General features: G+C 30.7%; 3 protein-coding genes across 3 annotated transcripts; 1 reads left to right on the forward strand and 2 right to left on the reverse strand.

Moving 5' to 3' along the window:
* Positions 1-1,096: 1,096 nt before the first annotated feature.
* LOC129293337 (cysteine-rich receptor-like protein kinase 29) lies at positions 1,097-3,248 on the reverse strand. The gene is made up of 7 exons (XM_054931255.1): positions 3,198-3,248; positions 2,983-3,096; positions 2,688-2,821; positions 2,399-2,609; positions 2,046-2,283; positions 1,771-1,921; positions 1,097-1,630 (listed from the first exon to the last, which is right to left on the reverse strand). Exons 1-7 carry the CDS (start codon positions 3,199-3,201, stop codon positions 1,283-1,285), a joined length of 1,200 nt encoding a protein of 399 aa, XP_054787230.1. The 5' UTR covers positions 3,202-3,248; the 3' UTR covers positions 1,097-1,282.
* On the reverse strand, positions 3,225-4,162 carry LOC129293120 (cysteine-rich repeat secretory protein 38-like). Its single transcript, XM_054930923.1, has one exon. The coding sequence runs from the start codon at positions 4,160-4,162 to the stop codon at positions 3,251-3,253; it is 912 nt and encodes a 303-aa protein (XP_054786898.1). The 3' UTR covers positions 3,225-3,250.
* Positions 4,163-14,163: 10,001 nt separating this feature from the next.
* Positions 14,164-16,368, forward strand: LOC129293342 (uncharacterized). Its single transcript, XM_054931261.1, has 2 exons — positions 14,164-14,885; positions 16,218-16,368. Exons 1-2 carry the CDS (start codon positions 14,618-14,620, stop codon positions 16,238-16,240), a joined length of 291 nt encoding a protein of 96 aa, XP_054787236.1. The 5' UTR covers positions 14,164-14,617; the 3' UTR covers positions 16,241-16,368.
* The last annotated feature ends 3,622 nt before the right edge of the window (positions 16,369-19,990 follow it).

Here is a 19,990-nt window from a genome sequence, read left to right on the forward strand (position 1 = left end):
AATAAGAAAAAAAATATTTTTGTTATAGTCTAAATTATTTAAATTTATAAACTTTAATAAAAACAGTACTCAAAAAATTCAACAACACTATATTACAATAACAATTTAGAAACAAACTTAATAAATCTTTATGCAATCATCTCCTTAGCATCAATTACACTTTAAACATTTGTCAAAAATAAATTAATTATAATTATAATAAAAAAAATTAATAGGACTGGACTGGACCAAGTGGTCCGGATGCCTGGTCTCTTGTCCAGTCCAACCCGAAAAAATAGTCTGGTCTTTTTAGTCCTTTTGGTCCTGAAGGACCAGTGACTATACAGACCGAACAAGACTGAGACCATCTCGGGTTGGACTGGACCAGACAGGACTGGGAGACTTTTGCACAGCCCTAGTTGGAACACTCGAATTTACTTTGTGTTTTTTTAAAAATATATATTAGGGTATTTTAAATCAAATTTAAGTAAGCTCGGCCGGTTCCAAAGCACATAGCATCGTGGCCTTGTGTAGGCGCCTTGGCGGGCCCTAAACAGAGCAAACATTTGGTCTAAGAACCTAGGCATGCTCTGCAATTTGTGATTTCAAGGTGGCAATACATGCTCTCACATGAAATGGGGCTTATAAATTTAAAGAACTCTCTTAAATCTCATTTAACAATCTAGTCTTTCAGATAAGCTTTCTCTCATGATTGTCTCCTTTTGGTCACGACACATTGATAGATTTGTTGAGGAACCTATGACAATCATCTATCTTAGCGTTCATGTTTCGTTCATTTGCTTTGACATTAGTTTTCGGGCAGAGGAGAAATTTTGGAGACCATTGTCAATTTTTCAGAGGACTGCGTGTTTCTTATCAGTGCCTTTGCTAAATTATGGGTGACTGTCTGGTAATGAATAACAACTTCACTTGATAACAGAATGTAGTTGGCATGGCATACAAACGAAAGTGACAGTGACAATTTCTGCAAGTCAACTAACCTTGAATAATCAGAATGACTACTGTTTTTATTCACTGGATGACCTAGTAGAGTTTGTTATGGATGGAGTTCTTGGTATACCCAACCTGCAAAGAGATAATTTCTGCACTGTTCCCATGATATGAAATTCTTTATTTACAACACAGAGAACTTTTGAATTAAAATACATTACTTGCATCTTTTCCTGTTTATGCACTGAAAAATTCTATGATTTTCTTTTTTTAAAAATAAAGCACTGTTATATTGGTGGAATAACAAATATACCAGCAATTATGATCAAGAATGTCACCTCTACAACTCAAATTATCGAGGACATATATCAGTTATTGAGGCCTCGTTTACTGATAATGATTCTACAGATTTTCTTTTTTTCTCACCGGAACTTGTTGACATAGATCTGTAATTCCCAGATTGTCTTCCTGATAAACTTGTGTCATTCATAAAAAATGCAGGCTTCATGGGCGCTTGAAGTGAGAAAGAGTGACTGCTGAGCATAAGTACAAGAGAAGCCATGGTTGGTCTCTTAGCAGCTTTTTCTTGAGCACACAGTAAACCGACGTGAATGCATCTCATTATTTCATTTCTTGAGCCATCTGTTAATGTGGGATCTATAATGTTAGAGGCTGTCCCTTTCCTCCAGCTGTTCCATGCCTGCAAGCAACAAGTTCCTCAATTTTAGAAAGTATTAGTCCAAAGCTTAATTTATGTTTCCTGTAGACCGATAATGAGTAATTTCTTAAACTCAATTTCTAAGACAAGGAGGATAAATAATGAAAAGGCAGAAAACATACCAAACTTGGTAGATGCTCGACATTCTCCATATTATGTAAGCCACCATTCTTCTGGCCACTCACAATCTCTAGAATTAGCACGCCAAAACTGAAGATATCAGATTTCACTGAGAATTGTCCATGCCTTGCATACTCTGGTGCCATATACCCACTATATGTTAAAGTGATCACATACAATAAGTAACACTTCTCTTGACTATCATATTCAAGTTTTTTCTTCTTTCTGGTCTAGGGCACTTAGAAACTAATTAGACATGCCATGTTTTGATACTTACTAGGTCCCCACAACTCTATCCGTATTGGCTTGAGTTTGATCCATAGCAAATAGTTTTGCCATGCCAAAATCTGATATTTTTGGATTCATGCTTGCATCTAAGAGAATATTACTTGCTTTAAGATCACGATGAATAATTTGTTGTTGAGATTCTTCATGAAGGTAAAGAAGGCCTCGGGCAATTCCTTTTATAATTGTGTAGCGCGTTTCCCATCTCAATTGTTCACGTCTGATAGGATCTATATTTCAGTCCAAGAGAAACATGCAAAGTAGAGTCAGAATATTTTCTTATTTAGTCTGCAAAAAAAGATAATGAACATTGTTTCCCATGTAGAAATAGAATGTCTAATTTACCAAATATAAAGTGATCGAGACTTTTATTAGGAAGAAACTCATATACTAGAAGCCGTTCCTCTTGTTTCAAACAAAAACCAAGGAGTCTAACTAAATTTCGGTGTTGAAGCTTGACCATTAATTGTACTTCATTCTTAAATTCAATGTCCCCTTGTCCAGAATCCCTAGACAACCTTTTTACTGCAATCTCTTGTCCATTGGAGAGCTTTCCCTGAAAGTAGGCCAACAAGTATCAGAATTTGACTGGAGATGATGGGTTCATAATAATGTTAGTGGTGTATCTGTCTACCTTGTAAACTGGTCCAAATCCTCCTTGTCCGAGCTTATTTGCATCAGAGAAGTTATTTGTAGCAACTTCGATGGTGTCAAATTCGAATCTTATTGACTCAGTATGCTCAATTGAATCATCAGCTTCAGTCTCACCTATGCAAAATGATTTTAAGCCTTTTTCCTTAGATATTATTTAATTAAAGCTGTAATTAAGTTCAGCAGAACAAATGGCTTCAAAAAGTCAAAAGAAATTTAATAAATTTTGACTTTGCTCAACATTGTCAAGTTGTCAGCAATAATTGACTTGTACTTACTTGGAAATTTTCTTCCTTGCTTTCTCACTCTCACACAGATCCAAACAAACGCAAGCAGCACAACCAAGACGGCAGTAGGCACAACAATGGCAATGATAATCTCTGATTTTTTTCCTGGAAAAATAAAATCCCTGTTCATTGAGAGAGATAATGGCAAAGAACATTGATTTTGAAGCCTTACTTATTCTCCAGGTTTCTGCTAAAGTAAAAACTACCCATTCCTCCCGGCTGGAATGGGAAATCTCAACAAAGGGAAAGTTTTGGAGGTTTATCTGCTAATGAAAGCACCTTTTGAGGACGTTGTGGCAGCAGATGGAGGAGGTGATGGAGATGTAGTGTTGTTGGATGGAGGAGTTGATGGAGATGTAGGAGGAGGAGGAGGAGGAGGAGTAGGAGACTCTTCCGGCGACGGTGCTGATAATGGTGCATCAGCTGCACTTGCATAGAATCTGCTACTTTCATATCTAAAGTTACAGATTGGCGTAATAACCCTACCACCTTGCCTGTTATTACAGCAATTTGGAATTTGCGAGATAGCCCAAACCAAGCAGTTGTTGCATTCTGACCCATTCAAATTAGGTGTGCACTGAACGACAGCATATATTTTTTGAAGGTCAGGTCCGTCTTCATTTCCTGCAGCAAACTTTAGACTTGACTCACCAGATGCAGCTCTGCTACTCAGATTTCGCAGCAATCCTGTTAGGACCTGATTGTACTTGTTCCAATTTGTTGCAGTGTTCACGCTCCACATATGGACAGTAACTATAGGATCTACCTTATTGCCTAATATTGAGGTGTCTGAGTAAGATAACATGCATTCATCGTACATCCCAAAAGCTTCCTTCTGATCTGGACATAAAAGTGGCAGCAGGACTGATGCATTTTTAAGGCAGCTATGGCAGAAATCTGACATAACATCTCCCCTGCATAACCCAACAGTGTAGACTGTATTTGGGTAATTACCATGAGAGAGATTGTAGAAGCCATAATCTATTTGTTTGTTGGAAGTGAGATTTGATAAAATGGTATTGAGATTGGTCTGGTAGGTGCTGTTTGCTGTGGTGTTACTGCTGGTGTTGCAATAATAGTATCGAAATTCTGGTTGGCTGGTGGCTTGATATACTTGAGTGACAAGAACACACAGAAATTGAAACAATGCTAAATAAGTAGCTCTGGCCATTGAACTTGTCTGAGTATTATAGCTTTCAGGTAAATTTAAACTCTTTCAGCCGGGGGGGGGGGGGTTCTTGTAAAGCACCCATCAATTTTATTAATAACATCTTTATCATTGCAGATTTGACTTGACTTTTTCTTGGTGGAGCCACATTTTCGGATGCCAAAGGCAGAGTTATTTGTGACTGTCTTGCCGCGTAAACTCATGTCCCTGTCAAACAATGTACCAAAAAAATAAAAACCATCTACACCGTAGAAAGTATTGAAGAAGTCATAAATATGGTAATTTATTTATCAAACTCAGAAAAAAAAATTAAAATAGGAACATAAAATGTGTATGGTTTGGTTCAACAATCTATTAACCGATATTATTGACTATTGTAGATTGACTTCTCTAGTTCCCTGTCATCCAGATAATAAGTGTAAAACCAAAAATTTTGGTGCGGGGTTAGTAAAATGCCCTCTGCGCAGACCAAGCATTTTCAAATTAACTTTTTACCAATCGAGATCTTTATTATCCTCCAAAATGAACTTATATAATATATATATATATATATATATAAGGAATATATAAAAAATATAAATGAGAAATATATTTCACAAAAATTTTTATTTTTGTGTATTTTTTAAATGTATGAATATAGAAAATTTAATATATATTTGTCACATGCCATGATGAAGAACTGTGCCTTTATTTACAAGTATTATTGATATGATCATTATTTTTATAAAATATTGAAAAGTATTATCAGCAAGGGAGTTTTCTGTGACTGTCTCACCGCGTAAACATAGGGCCAGTCGAGCAATAGAAGTGGCGTGTCTAATAATCAAAATCGTATGGTCAACAAAAAAGTCAAGCAATATAAGTGGCATAAAAATTAGGATTTGAATCTTCAGTTGAGGTGTGTAAATTTCTGTAAAAAGTTTTTAATATTCTTATCATTTTATTTTTATAAAATATAAAATATTTTTATTTTTTTAAAAGGGCAAACTTCACTGAAATTTATTGACTGTAATTTTAGTGAATTTAAATTCTAAAAATTATTGTGAGGTTAAAGCATTCAGGAACTGTTCAACCTGTGTTTCAAGTCTTTTTGTTGAAAAGTGCGGAGCAATCCGGCTTACACAACTCATCTTTGAAATTTGTCACGGATATGATATTTTCTTATTTCTTATTAAAGTCTCGTTTTTGAAAACGTGATGGAATTGGGAATTCTTTTTGAGTTTTTTCTCATCAGGAACGCTAGCCAAAGTCAGAGGGATACAGTTATAACGTAAGAAGCAAACAAAAGATTAGCGAGACAAACCCCCACTATGGCCAAGTAGCAGTAAATCTTCGCATTCTCTAAGGGATTAAGGAGTAACAACATCTCCTTAAAGAATTGTAAGCCATGCGAGCCAAAAAATATTCACAAGACATTGCCTTGCGTGGAGCATAAAAAAGCTCAAGACTCTTACAATTAGCAATCAATTTTTTGTACTTCAGACACGTCCTCATAATATGGATGATCAGTATGAACACCTCCATAGACATAGAGAATGGCATTGAGAGAATCAAAATATATAACCGCTTGTTTAAGATTCAGGCTCAAATGCAGTTTTGCACCATATTTAATAGCTTTGATTTTTCCAATAATAATTAGTAGATGGCCCAAATTGCAAAGAAAACCACTCAATCACTCGCTTTCAAGGTTTTGCGCTAATCCACCACAAGTTGAACAAATTTGAAATTAAATTGAGGAAGCATCAATATCTATTTTGAGTGTACCTTGCACTGATGGAACCCATTTGTATTCATAATCGTCTCTTGGAGTGTCATGTGGCAATTTGATGCTCTGAGTCTCTTTCCTCCATCAATTTTCTTCTACAAGCATGTAAGAGGAATAAAGAATTCAATCAAAACAAGATGCACATGACAAGGTACAAAGCCTGTGACCAGAAATGAATGATATCATATCTTAAATCAAAATATTAATATTTGAGTTTATAAATCCATTCATTTTATTTTATATTGTTTATTAAATTTAATTTTATGAAGGTGCTATTAATTCCACAGCTTTTTATTATAATTCCACAGCAATATAAGCATTAAGAATTTTATGGGAATTACTTCCATAGCCTTTTTTTTTTTGACCAACCATACCTTTTTATATTATTTGATAATAGTGAATGACATATTATTAAAAAAATGCAACATATAATAAAGATAGATATCACCAAATTAGATTTGAATTTTTAAATAATTTCTAAAAGGCATGGTATTGGGAGAATAAAATATGTTATTTATATTTTTATTGCATTATTTAAATTTTTAATAAACAATGGAGTAACAACTTATAAATGACAGAGGAATGATTTGCCCCTAATTTAGGTCAAGTAGTACCATTGATTTTGAACTCATTTATTATATAAATTATTTCTTTAATTTTTGAAATAATGTAATGTGGTCCCTACTATTAACAAAACTTAACTTCAACTGTTAAAATTATAGAAATGACCTCAAAAATTATAAAAAAAAAGACTTAAAAATTTCAATAAAAGACCAAAAGTTATAGACAGTGATACAAAAAATTAGAAAAAATAACTAAAAAATTTTTTAGTCATTTTCTATAATTTTTTAGATCATTTTTTGATTAATTAATTATTAAATTTAACTTTGTTAATGACAGAGTTCAAATTACATTGTTTTCAAAAGTCGAGAGAACAATTTGCACGTTAAATATGTTTAAAGGTCTATGGTGCATTTAGATCTAAAATTTAGAAAATAATTTGTTTATTTACCCAAATATAAATTTAAATATTTTTATTTATGCAGTTTTAAAATTATTTATTACCATTTTAATAATGTAAAATTAATTATGGTGTATGTTGCCATACATTTTGTAATAAAATATATTGTTTTAATTTTTATATAGGGTTAATAAGCAAAATAGACTCTTAAGTATTGCATGAAAAGTGCCCTGGATATAAACTCTTAAAATATACAAAATGAACTCTAAATTTTTAAATTTATAGTAAATTAAACCCTAGAATTATATTTTTGTTAATGTTGCTATTGTTCACCGTTACTATTCCTTATAGGCCCTAATTAAATGTTGATGTGGTGGTCTCTTGCTGATGTGCATTTGTTAATTAACACCATAAACCCTATACTATTACATGAGTAGTTCTAGACCTTAAACTTTGAAATTTCGAGCAAATTACTCCTACTATTTATGTATAGAACATTGACTATTATATAAACTAAATTAGCTTTAGTATGGTGTAACATTCTAGAAATTTAACTCGAATAACTAAGCTTAATGAGGGTAAGTAAGTTTATTGATATGTTGTGTGGTCAAAGAGGCCTAATTAGTGTGTTTGATTGTAATTTCAGCATTAAATGCGAGTCCAAAGTGAAGTCGGGCCATCTAGGCATCAAAAGGTGAGAAAGAACTAAAGTAAAGTCCTATGTGCCACATGTCGTGGCGTGAGGGATGTCCATCACGACGCATAGAGGCAACCAACAAAAGATGTTCTACTTAAACCAGTTCATGTCTGTTCGAAAAAATAGAAGAGAGAAGAGGGAGGAACAAAGAGTACACCCATTGCTTTTTTAGGGCATGAACTTAGACCATTGAGGACAATTTGGAGTTTCATAACATACAAGGCAAGTATATTATGCCTTCCTCATCCCTTTCCTTCCATTTTATGAGGATTTAAGTTAGGTTTGAGTTGAAATAATGATTTTCAGTCCATGTGAGCCATGGGTCCGAACCCATTGACTAAAATAGATATAATGGAAGTTGTTTAACGTATTTAAATTCCATATAAATAGTTTTGTGAGTTGTTAGACATTGAGGGCCATTAATATCTAAAAATTTGTATTTATGTGGGTTGTTAGGAGTATTTAATGCTATTAATGGTGATTGTTAACTTAGTAATGACAATATGGATTATTAGAACTTAGTAAACCTAATGGATATAATTATAAGTGAATTTATAATTTTGATGAAAGGAAGAATGTCGAGTTGAATGTTGGAAATTACTCATAAGGGGATATTGATGAATGTCCTTGTATTTGGTTGTAAATTATCTAATTTTATGCACCATTCAAGCTATTTGGCAAGCTTTGGAAGTTGTGTTTTAAGGGTAAATATTTAATCTCTCAAAGGTTTAAGGTAGCTGGGAAAAAATCTAATTTGTATAGTTGTTTATAATTTAGTTATTTGTTGAATTTAGTGATTTAGAACTTGTTTGGTGTTTGAAAACTATTGATACAAATTTTGGTAATGTGATGATGTATATGTGTGGAATTGTCTTGCATTATGGAGAACTATATGCATGTTATATATATATATATATATTTGACTAGCAATGATGATGAGAACATGATATTATGAAAATAAGAGATATGTGGTATTTGGCATGTGGAGTGTGATGTGTATGTGATTTTTGATAAGTGGATTAATTAGGAGACTGAAAGAAAATTGTGTGAGTTAATGTAATATGTTGAATTATGTTAAAAATGACATAGTATATGTCAATATGTGTATAACATGATCATTTACAAGAGTTTTTCCTAAGAAGAGGAGTAGATTGGTAAATCCGCATGGTAGTGGCAACTTATCGTTAGAATTGAAAGCTTACCTTGGCACCGACCATTGGAATTGAGAGGTAGCCATTGTCTCATAGTTGATTTAAAACTGTCTTACTTATTCTTTAAGGGACTAGAACCTAACTAGTCTCTATCGTTTCATGAGAAGGCTAGATTAAGGGTACGACACCCTATGGTTGTTAGTATTAGGGAAACTGCTGTAAATAAGTGAGTAAGTTAATCCTAGCCTGGCAGCTCCTCACAAAGTGGAAGGTTGATTTAGTCTAAGTTAAGGATACAACTATTGATAACCACTGGTTTCACGTTGGATGTAACATGGGGTATAAGATTGGCATTGATCATGCATTTAGTTCTCGTCACATGGTTATTATTATTGTGATTCAGTATGTTGCAGGGGCACATGGTTATTATTGTTGTGATCCCAAGAAGTGCATAATTGCAATATGTTCCAATGATATGTGTTGCATGCTTCATCACATGATTATTATCTTTGTGGCTGAGGCTATATGTAATTTTATGCACAATGAGTGAGTTTATTACTGTAGGCTAGGTTGACCTTAATTACTAAGTGATTGTACTCACCCCTTATTCTTTAATTTTACAAGGCCTAGCTAATCGTATCAGGATTGGAAAAAACGAGCAGAGGCCTAGGATCGAGTGAAAATCATATCAATAGGCCTCTCAATTTACTTATATGTGTATTGTGATAGTTAATTTGCTAACTAGGATGTCATTCTATTCTTTTGATTACTTGCATTATGATTGAGAGAATGTTTAGTGTATTTTGTACCCTGAGCTATTGATATGTGGTTGTAAAGTCTAAATAAGGCCGAAGTACTAGTGCAAGTAGGGTAAAGTACATTTAGATTGTTTTGGATGAAAATTAATGATTTTATACAAGTTATCTCCCCCTTTTTATTTTTGTGAAACAAGGGGTTGAGAGATGAGTTTGTGTAATATGTGTATTGGAATGGCTGTGGTGTGTTGCATGAGTCTAAAATGGTCCATTGAGTGAGGTGTAAGGGTAGGTGTTGGCTTTAGGCACATGTGTTATGGTTTGAACCCTAGTTGTAAGTTGTTGTGAAAAAGGAGTAAGTTTTGGAAAGAGTGTCCAACTTTTGATAGAAATATAATTTGATTGTAAAACTTATGCCATTAGTTAGAGTGAAGAGAAAGCTCTCTGTAGACACCTAGATCACTTCAATTAGACGTCGGATGAAGAAATAGGACATATTGGAAGTTCGTTTAGGTGCTGTCATATGATAATAAAGTTTGCTATCAAAATTCATGCAATACACTGCGGAGTATGGCACAAAAAACACAAGTGGTGGCGCACCTGTAGTAAGCTGTGGCACATATCTAGGTCATCCTCATGTAATAGTTTAAGGTTTGTAACTCTAATTAACAAATAACACATCAATAAGAGACTACCATGTCAACATTTGATTGGGCGCCATGGTAAACAATAATGACGTCAATAAAAAGTTAATGATAGGGTTTAAGTTACTATAAATTTAAATTTTAAAATTTATTTTCCACATTTTAAGAATTTCGAATCTAAGGCACTTTTTCAAAGTCCATTTTGCTCATTTTTTCTTTAATCTAAGTCAAAGCTAGGAAGTGTGTGGTTACAATATAACCTCCTATTACTTTTGCAGCTCATTGAGTTGCATTAGTTTCTCTCTCTCTCTTTCTTGCAAGTCTATTAAAGCAATCTATGCAATTTCTATCGTATGAGTTGGATTATTTTATTTCCTTAGCATCTTTCTTTCTTTTTCTTTCCTTTATATTTTTTTTTATCACTTGCTTTGATGGGATATCTTATTCTCCTTCCCTGTAACTCTTTTGAAAATACATTGCCAGAATGCCTTTTGTATTTAGGCTAGTAACCTTATGAGATTTAATTTCCAAGTAATGGGGAAGAGGCTCATTTTTCAAGCTACGTCTAAGGTCCAGTCCATTTATGTAATACTACTACTAGAGTCTCCAGTGGGGACATGGCAACTTTTTGCACGATTGATTTAAATTTTCCCTCGTCCTCTTTTTTTTTTTGACCAAACCCTCGTCCTCTTTCTCTGTTATTGTTTTTGTTATAAGTACAGTACATTCCATTCCCTCTTGTCATTTTTTCTTTCCTTACTTTTTTTTTTGCTATATGAAAAACAAAGCTGGACCATGAAGTGTTCTTAAATTGGTATTATTCAAATGAAAAAAATTAATCATTTAATTCTTATGATTTTAACCTACTTGTAGCTCAATTTTTAAATTTTGATTCATTGTAACTCAATCTTTATAGTTTTAATTAAGTTATAACTCAATCCCTGAACTTTGTCTTTTGCAATTGACTCACTATAATTTCAACCATTTAAATATTGATTCCTAAATTTTTAAAAAATAAAATTTTATAATATTTATAATATTTATAAAGACTAAAAGGGTTTAATAATTTAAAATATTAGTAATAAAATTTAAAAATATTATAAATATTTTTATTACTAATATTGTAAATATTATAAATATTAAAAGTTCAAAATATTATAATTTTAATCTTTTAATCTTTAATTTTTTTTGGCCAATTAATCTTTAAATATTAAAAGTTCAAGATATTTTTAATCTTTATAATTTTATTTTTTTTAAAATATATGAACCGATATTTAATGGTTGAAACTATAGAAACTGAATTACAAGAGGTAAAATTTAGGGATTGAGTTACAATAAAACTATAAGGATCAAATGATTAATTTTTTTTAAAGTTAAGTTGGACCATGAAGTATTTTTAAATTGCTATTATTCAAATTTGCCTCCTGACTTTCAGTATCTCGCCTTCTGTATTGATCATCTCTTGGTGCACTTAGTTCAATTTGTTCTGCATATTTTAATGATCTGACTCTTGTTGCATTGATATATCCATTCCTGGAAATGACATTGTTAACTCCTGTGTCCATCAGAGATGCGTGTGTATTCGTTCTTGCAAAATTGAAAAATGTGACTAATGTCTAATTATATTACAGCCACCTTCTAGAAATTCATGGTTGAGTTCTACGATTGCTACTATTATTGGAAATTTAGCAATGTCCATAGTAGAAATGTAGACGCGGTCCGTTAGTTGATAACTGATGTGGTTCAACTTTTTTCAATTCTGATTTTGGATGAGAGGGTCTATCATTTTTCTTGCATCCTTTCTTTTTATGCGACCCAGTATTGTTTGCAGTAATCCAGGCCATCCATTTTCCTCTGGTGTTACTTTGGCTAAGCTTGCTGCTGTTATGATGGATGAAGATGGGAATGAAACATTTGATACGAGTGGTGCTTTGGAATAATTACTTCAATGAAGTTAAATGAAAACTCCATGGCAGCAGTGGCCTCTGCTTTATTTGTATACATATTTTTTTAAGGTAACCCAAAAACTTTGCGTGCAATGATGTGCTACTATAGCATGCTTGGACATATCAATGTTTTCAAAGACTTACAAAGTTGTTTACATTTGCCATGATCCTGATGGAAGACATCAATAATGCCTTTAAAAATTATCCTTTTACAGCAAATATCTGAAAAAAAAAGTTTTACCCCTTGATATATATATGATAATTTCTATCAAAGAGACTTTACCTCATGGCTATCTGATATACTTCAATCATCCAATGTTGACATTTGTCAAAAAACTTGTGTTAATATTTTAAGTTGAAAACTATGGGAAGTTCACAACCAACACATCTTCACTAAGGAGGTTGTTGATGAATTTTCTTTCCTTGTATGTATTAAAGCTATTATGGATCATGCTCATATGTCTTTTTTGCTCTTTAATTGCGTGATGTAATTGCTTTTTACTTTTTTTTACATATTGCATATATAGTTTTACTTAATAAATTTCCTTTTCACTCCAAAAAGAAAAAAGAATTACAAAGCTGTACATGCTCTTTTTTTTTGGGTAGTGCCTTTGCATATCCCAGAAACAGTATATTTTTGCTCATTGTTGGATGCAAAGATGCCCAAAATGGTAGTGATTACAATTTAGATAACTTGTAGCTGGCATTTCATGATATTTGTGTTATTGGTATTGAGAGTTTGTAAGCCTTATACGGGCTATTGTGAGATGGGACTGTTTTTCTTTCTGTTTAGTTCTGTCCTCGTGGCATCTTTGAAAGGGAGCTTTGCTATGAAAAATGGAAATGGGATTGGGAAAGTGATTGTATCACGACCTTGTTTGTTTGATTGATTTAATAAATATTTTGGTCTATCTTAGCTTAGTTGTTGTCTATAATTGTTTTTGTATATCAATTTTATGCTAAATTTTTGATGATCAGAATAGTAGATCAATAGGAAATGTCTTGTAACCATTCTCCCATTGATAAGTTGAGATTTACTTTTGCTTTTCTTTTTATCACTCATAGATCTATTCAATGTTTTTTAGTTTATTTAATTTATTATAGTAATTTGATTTGGTTATTCGCATAATAAATTCAATTAATTTTCTTTTAATGTACACTGTATTATTATTTTTCAAATTAAAATAGCTTCTTTTTTTTGGATAAAATCTTTCTCGTTAGGAGGAGAATTCTAATTGAAATAAAATTAAAAAGAAAGTGACAGATTCATAAACAAACAAATCCAAGGAAAAATAAAAGAAAAGAATAAAAACAGATGACAATTCAGGAATTCGGTGAGATCACTAAAATCAGAATCGCATGAAACTAAGGTAAAATAAAAAATTGATAATAGATTTCAAAAATAAAATCAACATAAAGTATTTTTAATTTTCAATACCCTTCTGGCCGCATTTACAAGGAAAGAGAATAAAAAATTTAATTCTATTTATATGGTACTTGTTAATTTTTAATATTTTTTTTATATTTTTATCTTTATTAAATACTTTAAATAAAAATACTAGTAATAAAATTTAAGAATATTTATTGGAAGTACATGTAAAAACTTATTAAATTTTTAAATAAAATTAATAAAATTTAATATTTTTTTTATTCCAATAAAACATGCTGCAAGTGATTTATAAATAAAATTAAAGTGAATAATAAATTTCAATATAAGATCAACTCTAAGTATTTTTAAAAAGATAAAAACAAAATGTTAAATTACATTAGTATATGGTAATATTGTAATATTAATAATTAAACATATGTACTGAATAAATAATAAATGTATACAACGGTAAAGTAACATGTGTATGTTTTCTACCCTAATAAATAATCAGCCAAGCTTGAAAAATGTCTTGACTAACTCACAGCGAACAATAAATAAATAAATTATATTTTTGTTTGATAAAATATAAATTATATTTTATATTATGTCGTTTTTCTTTTCCGTCTTTTGCCGGTTGTCGGTGACCGGCTTTAAATGAAGACTGAAGAGAGAGTATTTTTTTTCCCCCCTTTCCAACGCTCAAATCCCTCAACCGCATCTCTCAACTCTCTACCCCAATCAATGATGAATGAAAAAGATCTTGATTGACAGCTAACAACAAATAAATAAATCATATTTTGTGGATCAAGAGAGTGTTTTCTTTTTAATGCTCAACGGCTAAAAATATTCATCATTTATCACATCATCTCTCCCCAATATTTTTTCGTTGTTCTGGACATTCACCGATCTAAATTCCACTCTTGGTGTGACCGTTTTCCTCTCCGTACCGGAGAGGTCTCCACCGCCATTTTGCGTGGTTTCTTTTTCATCTAGGGTTTGATGGCGGCAAAGGGTTTAAGCGGTTCCTCTATCCGATTGCCACTGTGCGAGACAGGGTGGATGCTTGGCGAAGGAGACGCGGGAGATCGAGGGGGTGTCGACGGAATGAGCACTAAAAAGGTGCGGAACTGCTGATGGGTGACGATTGGAAGCTGGCTCTAATTCAAGTGCATGGAGGAGATGGTATCTGACGAGCCTTGCTTGACAAAATACGAGACCAGAGTGTTCTTTGATAGCGTCGTCGGAGCTAATCTCACGTACGGCAGTCTCATAAGAGTTGTAGGTCTGTCTCAGGAAGAGCTATTTTTATGGCTCCCCGTTAAGGATACAATCGTCGATGACCCTAAATCTGGCTTAATACTGTTCGACATTGGATTAGCTCACAGCAGCTCCTTCTCTCCCTCCCTGTCTCGAAGATCCGCTTCACTGCAACCCCAAGGTAATTCCGCTTCATATTTTTTCTCGGATCAAACCAGTTAGCTCTAATTCTCTGGATCGCTCTTCATTCTCATGAATTGAGATCTGCTTTGCTTCTTGATCTTGTTTTTTTTCCCCTCCTCTGTTTTACTTGTCCGTCTGGTTCATTTTCCTTTGCTTTCGAGTTTGTGGACAACGCATCACGTGGCGCTTTGTATTTGATGATTATCATTTTTGTGTTGTTTTGTGTGTACGAAACAGCTTTTTGAAGGACGTTACTGTTTTATGGCCTGTTCCGGTTTCTAAATGCTTCAGAATCTAATTGTATACAAACAAGGATAGTTTATTTCTGGGAATTTTTCAGGAGATCACGTTTTTGAAGTTCTTAGGATTTATCTCTGTATATCAGAGAACTGATAAAATTAAGTCAATTTTATATTAAGGCCTGGGTTTCTTTGTAATTTCAGTTAGTTTTCTCCACTCTTTCTCCTTTGTGATCATGATAATATCCCTTCTTTCAGTTAATTTCATACCGCTGGCAGAAGTTAGATTTTCATTTCTTAGTTTTTGTTATTTTTTGAGGAAAACAATTTTTTCCAGATTTTTTTTTCATAATTTTCCAAATTTTTAAAAACTTTTTTGGATTATAATTATATTTTCATTATTTTTGTTTTTGTTGTCTAATGCTTCCATTGTCTCATTGCCTACATTTGTGAGTTCTTGCTCACGTTCAGCTATTCCCTTTATTGGTATCATTTAAATAGATCACTTCTTTGCTGGTCCAAAAAGAAAAAAGGTTACTTCTATTTTGAAATGCTTCTACGGGACATAAAAAGGAGAGACGAAGCTCTTTCTCAAGGTTACTAATGGTTACTGATAAGACTGACACAACCTTTTCAATTAACTTTCTTAATTCTTTTCTTTTTCTGAAATTGTGTTTCTTTCAAAATATGCTTATCAGTTGGTGTTCCTGTTGATGAGAAAGGGCAAGTGGAGACCGATAACTGATTGAATTTAAATTTGAGACTTTGTGAATTATTTGATTCCTTTTTATTTCTAGATTATACAGAGTGAGTCAAGAAAATATTTGTTAATTTGCCTTGGTTCAATTCCCTGGGTGAACGTTCAATTAACTTGGATATTTTGCACTCTAGTGTTGATGCTGGCTAATAATATTTTCTTAAGTCATTTTAATTACAGAAGATTGTGTTAGTAATTAGAGGCTTGAGTTTTCTGGGCAAACTGTAAAGGTTGAGGGTTTATGTGCAAATAAGATTTGCGATTCTACTTGTACTTCTCAATTGTAATATCCTTTATTTTGGAGGTAATTTTAAAATCTCTTGACAGTACGCAGGATTGTTTCACACAAATCAGTGAACTTAAAGGCAAAGCTAACTTCTCTTGGGACCAGCAATCCGCAGCAGCAATGTTAAGACTCGCTTGGTGAAGTTATATTGCTTGAAGAAAGGGCAGGCTCGAACCCTAGAGATGCCTCACTTTGACTGGACTGGGTAATTCACTTGGACTTTGTTTCTGCATTTCAGAAATCTTACATAACTTGGACTTTGTTTCTGCATTGCAGAAATCATACACCATGTTTCTACATTTTATTGCTCTTTTTTTGTTTATTTTTTTTAAACACTTTAAAGCTTTTTTTGATACATAAGCGCATCTTTTTAATCTTTGCACTTCCTATTATTTATCTATAAATATATATTTTTGTATAAACTCGATTTTCTTTGTTAGCTTAAATATGTGTTCGAAAAGTGCTTTAATGTTTTATATTTTTCTCAATTTTTAAAATTAAAGTCATCTTTTATTTTCTCAAAAAACAAAAAATCCCGATGTGGGCCCTTGAATGAGATCATGCTCTGCACATACACCATGTATAACTCATTGCATTCTTTCTCCTTTTAAGTTGGTACTTTTTGTTGATTTTTCTTTTTTACATTTTAAATCTTTTTTAAATAAAAGTACATCTTTTTAATCTTTGCACTTCCTATTATTTATCTAAATTTTTTGTTTAAACTTGATTTTCTTATTTAGCTTAAATATGTCTTCAAAAAAATTCATATCGCTTTACACTTTTATTGAGATCAATTTATAAATAAAATCCATCATTTGTGAAGAATGTTAATCTTATATTCTTAAAAAATTTTATCATGTCATCAAGCATTTAAAGTATGTTTTAAATATATATTTTTGATGTAGGATTGGACATTGCATTTTTTTTTCCTTGTCAATTTTCTTTATTTTTTCTTACATTTTAAAGCTTTACTTAAATATAAACATATCTTTTTAATCTTTTTACCTTCTATTATTTATCTATATTTTTTGTTTAAACTTGGTTTTTTATTTAGCTCAAATATGTCTTCAAAAAGTGCTTAATGCTTTATATTTTTGTGGATATCTTTCTCAATTATTTTAAATAATTGTCATCTCTTGTTTCCTATAAAAAAAATAGTTTTGACATGGGGACTTGATGAAACCATAATGCACACTCACCCTATCAACTCGTTTCATTCTTTGTGTATTTTCTTGTTCTTTTTGTTATTTTTTTGCTTACATTTTTAATCTTTTTTAATTATAAGCATGTCTTTTTAAGCTTTACAGTTTCTATTATTTATCTCTTTTTTTGATACTTGATTATTTTATTTACTTAAATATGTCTTCAAAAAGTGCTTTTGCTTTATATGTTTCATTATTTCTTTCTTAATTTCTAAACAAAAGTCATAAGTTATTTTCGTTTTTAAAAATATATTTTCGATGTGAGACTTGATGAAACCACCATGTGGCACATCATACATAACTCATTATTTGTTGGTTTTTTTTATTTTAAAAATTTTCTTAAATATAAGCACATCTATTTTTTTTTTAATCTTTGCACTTCTTATTATTTATCTATATTTTTTTTCGTTGAAATATGATTTTTTATTTAGCTTAAACATGTCTTGAATAAGTGTTTAATGCATTATATTTTTCATGATATCTTTCTCAATTTTAAACAAAAGGCGTCTTTTATTTTCTTTAAAAAAATACTATAAGCATGTCTTTTTAATTACACTTTCTATTATTTATCTCTATTTTTTATGCTTGATTATTTTATTTAATTAAATATGTCTTCAAAAAGTGCTTAATGCTTTATGTTTTTCATGATTTCTTTCTCAATTTTTAAACAAAAGTCATATGATATTTTCTTTTAAAAAAATATATTTTTGATGTGAGACTTGATGAAACCACCCAGCACGCACGTCATATATAATTCATTATTTGTTGAAACATGATTTTTTATTTAGCTTAAATACGTAGTGAAAAAGTCATCTTTAATGCTTTACATTTTTTTGATATTTTTGTCAATTTTTAAACAAAAGTCATCTTTTATTTTCTTTTAAAAAAAATATCATAAGCATGTCGTTTTAATCTATACACTTCCTATTATTTATCTCTATATTTTTATACTTGATTATTTTATTTACTTAAATATGTCTTCAAAAATGCTTAATACTTTATATTTTTCATGATTTCTTTCTTAATTTTTAAACAAAAGTCATTTGTTATTTTCTTTTAAAAAAATATATTTTCAACGTGAGACTTGGTGAAATCATCAAGTATGCACACTTGTATAACTCATTGTTTGTTGATTTTTTTTTATATTTTAAAATTTTTCTTAAATAATAAGCACATATTTTTAATCTTCGCATTTTTTATTATTTATTTATATTTTTTGTTGAAACATGATTTTTTATTTACTTTAAACATGTCTTGAAGAGCTGTTTAATGCATTATATTTTTCATGATATCTTTTTCAATTTTTTTAAAAATTCTTTTATTTTATTTAAAAAATTATATTTTTGATGATCATGCACACATGCTATATACAGTTCATTGCATTCTTTTTCTTATTTTGCTCATGCTTTTTCCAGATTGTTTTGTTTTTTCATTCTAAAGTTTTTTTTAAATATAACCTCATTTTTAATCTTTTCACCTCCTATTATTTATTTATTTATTTTGTTTAAACTCAATTTTTTTAGCTTAAATATGTCTTCAAAATGTACTTAATGCTTTATATTTTTCTTGATATCTTTCTCAATTTTTAAATTAAAGCCATCTTTTATTTTCTTTTTAAAATATAAATTCTGATGTGAGATTTGAGGAAACCATGCATGTACACCACATATAACTCATTGCATTGTTTATCTTTTTTTGCTCATGCTTTTTGTTGATTTTTTTACATTTTAAATCTTTTTTTAGATAAAAGCACATCTTTTTAATGTTTGCATTTCTTATTATTTATCTAGATTTGTATTTTAAACTTGATTTTCTTATTTAGCTTCAACATATCTTCAAAAAATTCATATTGCTTTACAATTTTATTGATATCTTTTTCAAATTATAAATAAAACCGATCATTCATGAAGAATGTTAATCTTATATTCTTAAAATTTTTTATCATATTTTCAACCATTTAAAATATTTTTCGAAAATATATATTTTTAATGTGGGATTTGATGTTGCATTCTTTCCCTTTTTTCCTTGTTCATTTTCTTGATTTTTTTGCTTACAATTTAAGCCTTTTTTTTTAAATATAAACATAACTTTTTAATCTTTGCACCTTCTATTATTTATCTATATTTTTTTGTTTAAACATAACTGTTTTATTTAGTTCAAATATGTCTTAACAATGTGCTTAATGCTTTATATTTTTGTTGATATCTTTTTCAATTTTTAAATAATAATCATTTCTTATTTTTTAATTAAAAATATAGTTTTGATGTGGGACTTGATGAAACCACAATGCACGCACATCATATAACTCATTGCATTCTTTATCCTTTTTTTTTTCTTTTTTTTTATTTTTGCTTATATTTTTAATCTTTTTTAATTATAAGCACGTTTTTTTAATCTTCACACTTGTTATTATTTATCTTTATTTTTGTCTATGCTTGATTGTTTTATTTATTTAAATATGTCTTCAAAAAGTTCTTAATGCCTTATGTTTTTTTTTTTGAAATCTTTTCCATTTTTTAAGTAAAAATCATGTTATTTTCTTTTATAAAAATATATTTTCTATGTGAGGTTTGATGAAAAGATCATGCACATACCATATATAACTCATTGTTTTTTTCT

This window comes from Prosopis cineraria, unplaced genomic scaffold, assembly GCF_029017545.1.
Source record: "Prosopis cineraria cultivar Desert tree isolate PC_DT_omini unplaced genomic scaffold, ASM2901754v1 PC14, whole genome shotgun sequence".
Taxonomy (NCBI): Eukaryota; Viridiplantae; Streptophyta; class Magnoliopsida; order Fabales; family Fabaceae; genus Prosopis; species Prosopis cineraria.